This window comes from Marmota marmota, unplaced genomic scaffold (assembly GCF_001458135.2).
Source record: "Marmota marmota marmota unplaced genomic scaffold, marMar, whole genome shotgun sequence".
Lineage (NCBI taxonomy): Eukaryota > Metazoa > Chordata > Mammalia > Rodentia > Sciuridae > Marmota > Marmota marmota.
Genome location: NW_026000229.1, coordinates 30757610 through 30768113, shown reverse-complemented (window position 1 = coordinate 30768113; position 10504 = coordinate 30757610). Strand labels below are relative to the sequence as shown.

Below are 10504 nucleotides of genomic sequence, written 5' to 3'. Positions count from 1 at the left end.
ACCCACCCCCCAAAAAAAAGAAGAAAAAGATGAGACAAGAGAATAAAGAAAAGAAAAAGATAAAGATGACAATGATAAAGAAGAAGGAAGAGAAAGAGAACAAACAAAAGACTAGATAAAACCCTGTCTCTGGAATACATTCACTTTATTAACAGATATTGCCATTGCCATACTTCAGTTCAAAACCATGAAATTTAGCAGTGTATCCATAGGGCCCACATAAATCCTGTCTCCTGACACCAATATCATAAAATGGTGTACTATATTTGGACTTAGATGTGTTTGGATACTTATATTTGAATGTAAGTATGACTGATGGTCTAGGAATTCACAACCCTTCAAAACACTGACCCGAATCACTTGTCTAATGGAGCAGTTCTCCTGCTCAGAGCCTGCTTGCTGTCTGGAATACATCTTTGGCTGGGAAAGGTGGAGATAGGGAATTTTCCTTTCTCCCTTCCGCTCTGAGGGGGCTGAATAAATATTCTCAGAGATTACTTTAGCCATAAAAAGCCACTTGAGTTAAGAAGTTAGAGAGTCACAAGAAACTTAAAACTAAGATTAAATACGGTATAAAACAATCACAATCTAAATCTGACCATAGTTCTAATCTAGTTTCATTCTACTAACAATGTGCTTAATTTGTGACAAAGCACTCAGTGAAAAAGTGCTTGCCTAGCATGTGTGAGGCCCTGGGTTTAATCCCCAGTCCTGGGAAAAAAAAAACAAAACAAAACCTAGAAGGCCCCCTACTAGAAGAGTTGAACTGTTTTACAATATCAATTCTATTGGCAACTGCATATCTATTTTGGGTTGTTATTATTAACTCCTAACTGAAAAAAAAAATTGAGATGGCTGACACCAACAGACATATAAAAGTGAGGCTATTAATAGACATTTAAAGTAAAATTCCATATAGGGGAAAGGCAAAACATATCAAATACCCAAGTTAAATAAGTTAGATTATGCATTAAATTTATCAGAGTTTCTTAAAAGCTAAAAGTAAAAAAGGTAAGGAGTTTTATAATTTTTATATTCAAATAAAATGTATCAGTTTATTAGGAACTATAATCTTGTTCCTGATGTTTGAGTTCTTTAAATGCGGAAATGTGGATAAACTAAGAGCAATGCCCTTATCGCTTATCTAACAGGAGATGCTGTCACATTGTTATACAGCATTTTTCATTCTGAGGTCAAAGCAGCAAAATACATTGAAGCATCCTCAAAAGAGAGCTCAGCTAATCTGACTAGACCAAGTTATAATTAAAAATTTAAATATCTGATTATCCTTCTCAAAGATCCATTGCTTCACTGTGCTAGTTAGTCTCTAAAGATGGCCCCATTTATTTCTTCCTTTCCTTTAAGATGCCTCACATCAAAAGGCAGGGCATTAGTCCGTGCCCCTGAATCTAGGCAAGGCTGTGACTGTCATGCAATTCCAAGTCATGCAATTCAAGACTATTTGAAGATAGTTGGGTAGCTTCCACTTTCTTGCTCTTGGGAGATCCTGAGTTGCCAGGTAAAAAGTCTAGCTTTGCTGCTGGAAAGATAATGTACAGAGGCCAAGTGTAAAAGGAGACAATCTGAGACTATATGCAGGAAAATCAAGGACAAGAACAAGCCCATTCAAGTCCATCCAGTCATTTGAGTCAGCATGCATTCAACATGTAGGGTTCAAGGCCAGGGGTCAGGAGACTGTTGTTCCAGAACCAGCCCAAACAGACACAAACCTTGAGCAAGGTTTACTTTGTATCTGATACTTACTTTCCCCATTTGGGAAAACACACTCAGTGGCTCCATTCCCAGGGGCAGGTCCAAGCCAGAGACTGCATGAGAGAGAGCTTCAAAATCTAGAAGGTTGGCGGCAGGGAATATAGCTTAATGAAACAGTGCTTGCCTAGCATGTGTGAGGCCCTGGATTGAATCCCCAGTATTGGAAAACAAAACAAAACTAGAAGACCCTCACCAGTGCAAGAAAGTGGCTCCTTGCTTCTTTAGTCCCCTCATCCATCTATACACTTAGATAAATCATGCTAAAGCAAACGGAGTGGCAAACACCATGCATACTTGAAGTCATGCTACAGCTCAATCCAGCCCAACATTGTGGAAAGCACAGACAAGATTCCCCACCGTGTCCTGTCTGAATTCCTGACCCACAGAATCATAAGAAATAATGCGTCAGTTGTTCTAAGTCACTAAGTTTGGGGTAATTTATTACATAGCAATAAGAAAATCAAAACACTCACAAGTGAGAATAGCTGGTTGCAGTGTAGTGGGAAGCTAAGCAGCGATCTTGTTCGCCTTTGGTTTCTCATGAATGGTGCTACGATGTCTTTGCATGTGCCATGTTTAATGTGGACCAGGCGAGAGCTCTCCAGGTGCCTTCGCCCTTACTCTCTTCAGCCACTAGCCTCTTTTCTCTTCAGCCCCTCCCTTGCCTTAGCCAAGACCATCATACACTTTCATTCTGACTGCCCCACCCTCCTCCCAAGCCTCCCATCTCTGTCTCCCCGCTCTCTAATCACAGTGTTTACACCACAGCCAGTGGGAAGATCTGATCATGTTCCCATCTTAGCAGCCTCTAATAGCTCCCCATCCTTACCTTTTATAAGCAGGAACATTATGTTTTTATTAATACCTCTCTTCTCCCAAACATCACTCTGAAGCTAAGCACAGGCTCACAAGGTCAAACTGCACAACTCCAGGGGCACTAGTCAGTAGACTACACTGGGGGCAACCCTGCTTGGAGCCATGCAGTGCAAACCCTGATCTCAATGTCCCAAGATCTCAAACACTTCATATCCTTTCCACTTCCTGCCTTTTTCACTCAAATGTTTCCCTTATTTCTCTCCTACTCTCCTCTAAGCTTTCATTTATATAATCAAACTTGCCAAGCCAATCAACCAAAACTGCTCACTATCTGATCATCAAAAATATTTACTGACCATCTACCACATGTCCAGTTGCTAGGTATCCCTAGAGATAAATAAGACAACAGAATCACTACCTTCAAGAAAGTCTCAGTCCTAGCTGACTGTCAGTTTTTATCATATATCTAGATCAGAGGCTGGTCAACTATTTCTTTAGAGGGCAAAGAGCAAATATTTCAGTTTTGCCGGCCATGCTCTCTGTCACAGTTACTCTGCTGCCACACAGCACAAGCAGAAAATCCGTAAACAAATGGGCATGATTTTGTCTCAATAAAATTCAATCTTCCAAATCAATCGGCTCGGTCCACAGTTTGCCAACCTCGAGACTTTCAGTACTTGGAGCTTTCTGATTAAGCCCATTCCCATTGTGATCTTTCCCTTGGCTTGTAATAGCATCTGTTGGGTCTTCCCCACAGCAATAGTAGAAGAAGATTCTGGGGAAAGGAGGCATGAAGGGTATGAATGAAAGAAATTCACCAGCTACAAGAATTATTGTAATTGAGAAGCAGTAACATATATTGGTTAAGAGATCTAACTATGAAGCCAGATTTCCCAATTTTACTCCAAGTAAGTTTACACCCCTGAAAGAATTACCCAAACTCTGTGTCACTGTTTCCTCACCTGTTAAATGTGCAAAAAAGTTTAATGTCCCACATGAGGAACTTTGTATTAAAGAAATTAGTATTTGTAAAGTGCAATCATGAAGAGACAAATCAGACTTTGTTTTTTTTTTTTTAACCCCGATTGCTTCAATTTAATGTAAAAATAGATGGATCTGAGTTCACAGGCAACCAAAGCAAAAAAGTTAAACAGAAAGCATTAAATAACTTATCTTACCAGTAAGGATTTAAGATACATTGTTTCCCCTGGAAAGAGAAAAACCATGTGCAACTCTATCTGAGAGAAATTTCTCACATGGGACATGAGAACAAGAGATTCCTGATGACATAATAAGCAACACCTTTGGCTCAGAACCCAGAACAATGTAGAAGGAGAATTTCGTGACTCTACCACCATCATAAAAAATCAAAATATGACATTAAAATATACTATATGTGCCAGGCAGGTTCTCAAAAGTCTATAATCCCAACAACTTGGAGGCTAGGGCAGGAGGAATGCAAATTCAAGGTCAGACTAGGTAACTTACCAAGACTCTGTCTCAAAATTTAAAATAAAATGGTCTAGAGATGTAGCTCAGTGGTAGAGCACCCCTGAATTCAATCACCAGTACCAAACACACACACACACACACACACACACACAATACATGTGCCATCCAAGGTGCCAGCTGGCTGTGACATTCTATGTTTCTTTCTGTGTTTTATCGTATCATGGTAGAAATGAGAGAGAACATTTCTAATTTAAACACTATACGATTAACTATACTTAAGATTTGTAAACTAACACAAAGCATATTAGGAATTTTTTTTAACTTTAATTTCATATTAGGAATTTTAAGTGGAATTTTACCAATGGATTAGTCCTACATTATCATCCAGTGGAATGAGAAACCAAAACCATAAAGTTAATGGAGAAAGACAATTTTAGTATTAGGACTTTGTCTTTAGAACTTAACCTCTGCATACCTCAGCTCTCATTGTAAAAGGAAATTAATAAAATGACCCATCTTATATAGAGTTGTCTGGCACATAAATGTCATCTAAATATTGCCTACTCTAGCTACAATTATTATTACAGAGGCTCCTGACTGTTCTGGATTTACAATTTTTTACTTTATGATGATGTGAAAACAGAACTATTCATTAGAAACCATGCTTCAAATTTTGCATTTTATTCTTTTCCTGGACCAGTGAACATGCTGGTGCGATACGCTTTCCCGAAATGCGTGGCACCGTTTATCAGGACAGAACCGCATTGTAAGTTCATCTGTTTTATTGACTACTAGACTACATGCCCTCTGCAACCTGCCTGTTAACTCCTAGTTCCTATTCTCCATTCTCCTACTTTCACTGCTCAGCCCCTCCAGGCTGAGGGGTATGATTCTGGCATTCCACAGCTACATTTAGACTGGCATTCAATCAAGCCCTCCTGAATTAATGAACTCTGAAACCCCACTTAATGACGAGTTAGTGGTAAAATGCTTATAAGCAGACTCTTGCCTTTGATGATTTTACAAACTAATGGGAAAATCAAGTTTAATCACGGTGAAACACTAAACTCTCCTACACTTATGTGTAAATTAGTCCTGCTATATTATAGATTTCAGTTTTCACAAAGAATTTCATGGCAAAAAATTTAGGTCACTAAAGTAGGCCCATTTGCTAGATTATTTTTTAGAAACAAAGAACTTGTTAAACTAGTTTATTTCTCTTTAAAGAAAACAATCACATTAAAAATTAAAGGAAAAATGACCAGATTGTCCAGATAAGCTATTTGGCTTATTATATGAATACCCTAATAATTTATTTAGTATTGTATTTGAACCATGGGTATAATACTATAATTTTTAAGTTCTTCTGCTACAGAAGACAACAAAGGAATGTATCGACAGTCTTTAAAATTCCAAGTAAGCTTGAAGAGATGTCTATACTTCTGTTTCCTTCAGCCCTCACCTTGTTTCATTATAGGTTGATATGTTTTAATTAATTTGTGTTACCAACAATTTATGCAATTCTGTGAAGAATCTCAAATGTCTTAAATGCTACAAAAGAGTCACATAAATACATATTTTATCTCTATCTTTTTGCTTAAAATGTGGAATTACTGAAACCTTCTATTCAGGAATATCTTTTTAAAATTGTGTCTCAATATTTTAGCTTAATTTTTTTGGTAAATACAAAATCAAACCATACCACAGCATGAGTCTTTCCCCCATATTTAATTATCAGCCCATCTGACTTCAGATGAAGTATTAAAGTCTTCTTTGTAAAGTTAAAATGGATGGTATAAAGTTTACAGAACTTTTTCTGTGTTCTCTGTTAAAGTTCTTTATTTTAATAGCAGACTTCTGTGTAATTAATCCCTTGGAGTTTGCCGTCACATAATCTACCCTGTGTATGAACTGTTCCATGTGTATTTTTCTGGTAACAAGACCTCTGGAAAAAGTAAACAAATAAACAAAGACCAAAAGGAATATGCATGAGGGGACAAACTACAATCAGGTCTCATATACTTATGAGCTGAGAAGAAAGGACAGAAGACTCAATCCATGTTACTGGAGATTTAGGAAAAGGTTGTCTTACTGTAAGGAATTTTTCCCTTTGACATGAAACTGCAGTATTTCCATATTTGGGAGCTAAAGCAATAAGGCAATCATAAATAAAGGGCACATAACTACTGCTATTCAAGTAGAGTTAGTTTTTTTATGCATGTGTTTTTAAAAAAAATGCTGTACTGTCTCCCACACTTTTTGCCTAATCACAGAAGTTTAGAACTTAGCTGAGAAAAATTCTTGTGAACTGAAATACAGACAAAGTTAGGATTTTATTATTTCTCCTAAAGTCATTTCACACGTGTTAAGCCATGCCCAAGGGAAAACTATTATACATTCACTATTTGAAAATATTTTTAAAACTTGCAAAATTCTTACTTGAAAACAGAGAAAAGCACATTTTTTGCAGAGTGAATGGGGACCACACTCATATTAAAAAAAAAAAGATTTCCTGTAAAAGCAGAAATTGGCGATTTAGTCTAAGAAAACACAGAAAAAGCTGGGAAGAAACTTGAGGATGCTTAAATTTCCACTGTGGAACAAATTCTGCTGCCCACTGGAGGGGGGAAAAAAAAAAAACACCTGCAACAGGATGAGAGGAAAGGAACATGAGCGAGGATGGAAGACATATCCAAGGAGAAAAGACAAGGCAGGTTCCTGGTTTATGAAGAGAAGGAGCTGAAAGGAAAGGAATATATATTTTTAAAATAGCAAGGCAAATTTTAGAGTCACTTGACACATCAGAGAAAAATTGGAAGGCAGTATTTCAGGGAGAGATTAGACCAGTGCACATCAGATACCAATGAGCTTAAAGCACCTTTTAGCCAGGGGAAATATTAGTGAGGTGCTGAAAGTTGCTGCCACCAACTTCACATCAGGCAGCTTGAGGGGTTACAAATCACTTTCACTTCATAAACTATGCATCTCCATCAAAATGGCAAGCAGGTTTTACTGCAGTCAAAGGCTTAGTTTTGAAGCGGATAATATTTTAATGAGAAAAAATAGAAATTTCAAGCAGTAACTGGAAAAATGTAATACATAGCTGCTTTTCCTGATGATTTACACAGCAGGACATGGTTAAAAGACTCATTCATGTGAGACTCTAATGGCAATAAGTAGAGAGAATAAATTTCAAATGCAGTTCAAATTTAACATCAGAATGGGTGCTTGTTTAAAATCTATGGGAAAAACTTTGATCCAGCAATTCTACTTTTATAACTTTATACGACATATAAACTTGTGCATGTGCACATAAGCATATATATAAAAATGTTAGTAACAGCAAAATATTTAATATAATCTAAACAGCCATCATTAGTGAACTGTTCCAGCCACATCATGGAATTCTATACACCAAGAAAACACACAGGTTAGATTCATATGACTTAATAGATGACTACACTAGAAATACATAAAAAGTAAACAAAGTTCAGAACATTATGTATAGTATATTCCATGTACTAAAAATGATGCATGCATATGTGTATATATAATATACATATATTTATGTGTATATATACATACTTATTTCTGGAAAATTCATAAGAAAATGGCCTCTGAAAGTCAGGAGAGAAGTACTTTTAATTATATATTCTTCAAAATTATTATTTTGAACCCACAAATATAGATAGGCAACTTTATAGATAACATGGCAAACAAAAGCACTCAGAATTACTAATCTGTTCATAATATGTTTTAGGAAGACCTTATAAATACTTTGCAATAGTATTGATATATTAGTGATCCATTAGTGCAATGATACATTAGTGATCAAATCTGTGAGAAGTACAAAGAGTGATCTCTTTGGTGATTTAAAAAATTAACTAGAAAAATCAACAGAAATAAGTGCTGGTGTTAGTAAAGTGTGGCGTCCTGTTAAGCAACAAAGAAAAGCTTAGTTTCTGTTTTTGCATGGGGTCTGTGCCTCCCAAGGAAACACTAGGGTTGGTGACAGCACATGGAGATGAGCCAAATGTCTGGCCAGACCTAATGTCTCCCCACAGATTTTTATCCACAGAACTGAACTCCAGCTTCCTCTGTCTATATGCATAGAAGCAATGTCATCAAGAATAGTTATTATGATAATATTGTATAGCAGAAATATACTTTTGAGGGGGAAATGAGATATTAAATGAAGCTCTTTAGAGAACACATGAAAAGCAAAGTTTCGGTCCATCTATTGAACTTATCATGTGGCTGGCACACAGGGCAAAAATGTCTGTCGCCTGATCAGAATCAACAAATTTCATTTCCAGTATTGGTGGAATCCTGGGTTTATTTCCCACAAAGGCCAAGACAGAAACTGAATTAATCGTGACTACTTTCTGGGGTTAGAAAATCACACACATTTCACTGCTGTTTACATACTCAGCTCTCACAAGCATCTTGTCCTTAGTCCAGACTAGGACTCAAAAACTGGTCTGCTCCATTCACTACACATCTTCTTCTCATACCTGGACCATGAAAACACAAACTTCACTACATACACATAATTGAAACAGCCCATAGCAAAAAAAAAAAAAAAAAACAGTATCCAGTGGTGCGGCACCTTCACTTGGTCATCCAAGGCCATGTAATAAAGCTACACAACATTCAGGAAAGAGCATCAGTGAGAATTATAAAAATTTATTTAAAAAACTGTATGTTTACTGCCTGAGTTCATTTAAAAGGATCTTCCAAGTAGATAAAAGGGATCATTTATAATCCATCCTACTATTTCTATGCAGGCTTGAACTTGATCTCAGAAAGTGACTTCTCTTTTGATCTGAAAAATCTTAAAGTGTATTCATTCACACCCTCCTTCAATTCAGGGAATTGACAACCAACACTTAGTTCAACCTACCTAATTTAAACTTTCCTGCTGAACTATTTTCTGTAAGAGGAGCATTTAAAGCCAGTGAAATAATGCTGCATGCAGGTAACACATACACCACTAGTCTGAAACACACACCAGCCACAGCGACATAACTGCAGCAGTGACATGGAAAGCTCCGCACAACCCAACCACAAGTGCTCAGAAACACTTGTCCAGCTTTGCTTCCAGTGTTGACATTTGAGGGGGTGTATACCCCCAGGAAACTCAGTCCCCAATCTTAATAAGCATAATTTCCGGAGGGCCAGCTATTAACCATGCATCTTCTCTGTCATTGGAATGTTTTCCTATCTTTGCTCCCTTACAAAAAGAATATCTGCAAAGACGCCCACAAGCAAACCACTTTGCCCTAAACACAACCGGAATTACCGTTGAAGGGAGAGGAACGGGCTTCTCCTTTTCTCTCAGTCACAGCTCCTCCCCTTTTTCCTCAAGGAACCCTTCTCGCCTCCCAAAATCTGCCTCAACAATGGCCCAAGATTCCTTTTAACCAAGACCCTTCTGCTGGGGCCAGAATCTTTCAGGAGCCAGAGCAAGGTGGCTTAGCTCCTAAGGCGGTGAAGAATGTGTAACCTTAGGACCTCCAAGGTGTCCCCGGGAGATCTTGCTAAGGATCCTTCCACTGTGGCACTGTGGAGAATTGACCCGGTCAGTTGCTCTAGATCTTAAACTCAACTCGGGAGAGGGGGAAGGGAGACCCACACCAAAGAAGCTGACCCGTTACATTACCCCTTAAGCGCGTCGAGTCCTCCGCCGCCTCGCCTCTTGGCCCGGGTGGCTCTGGTTTCCTTCACGTTTCCAGCCTCCAAATTGGCATCCGCCCCATGGCTCGTGTAGGACGCTAAGAGCACGGTAAATCCCAAGGCGATCTCCAGCAGCCCCTCTCGCCGCATGATGCCGAGCGGCCGCCGGCTCCCGCCTCCTCCTGCCGCACCCGAGGCTGTGTCTCGAGTAGCCTCTGCGCCCTTAAGCGCACCGCGCCGCCGGGGTCCCGCTGTCCCGCCGCCCGTCCCCCGAGCCGGGCTCCTCCCGCCTTCCTCAGGCGCTGCTCCCACTTCAGGAGGCCCCTGCCAGCTGCAACAGAAACAAATCCCCGAAGGGGGATAGAGATTCAGGGCATCGGGATGCTAAAGCCTCGCGGTCCCCATTCCGGAGCCCAACCCGCGCTCCGCCTGCGCGTGGCGCAGTTAATTTGGGTAAGTGAAGACCGTTTGGTCCACATCTGGCTGAAAAGCCCAGGCCCCCGGAGGCAGCGGCTCCGGCGGACCCCTCGGCCTCCTCTGCTCCGGCTGACGAGCGCGGCGCAAAGTACCCACGCCCGAAACGGTCGTAAGCCCCGGGGCGAGCTTGCTGCGTTTAGTTTTTAAAAGCACGAGTTGCGCGCGTTGCGCTCTCTGAACGCCCCAGCTCCTTAGCCCGTCCTCTCCGCCAAGTCGCTGGACTGGAAACCCGTCCCGCCGGCTGCGGAGGCTACCACCGCCCCCAGAGCAACAGACGCCGAGCCCGGCACCAGGCGCCCCGGGCCAGGAA

At 39.9% G+C, this 10504-nt stretch overlaps 1 protein-coding gene across 1 annotated transcript in view; it reads right to left on the bottom strand.

The window, feature by feature from the left end:
- Fbn1 (fibrillin 1) overlaps window positions 1–10504 on the bottom strand; it is a 228871-nt gene that overhangs the window by 216649 nt on the left and 1718 nt on the right. Inside the window, exon 2 of the mRNA XM_048793250.1 lies at window positions 9704–10048. Coding sequence (XP_048649207.1) covers window positions 9704–9867 — 164 coding nt within the window. The 5' untranslated portion in view covers window positions 9868–10048. The remainder of the gene's footprint in view (window positions 1–9703; window positions 10049–10504) is intronic.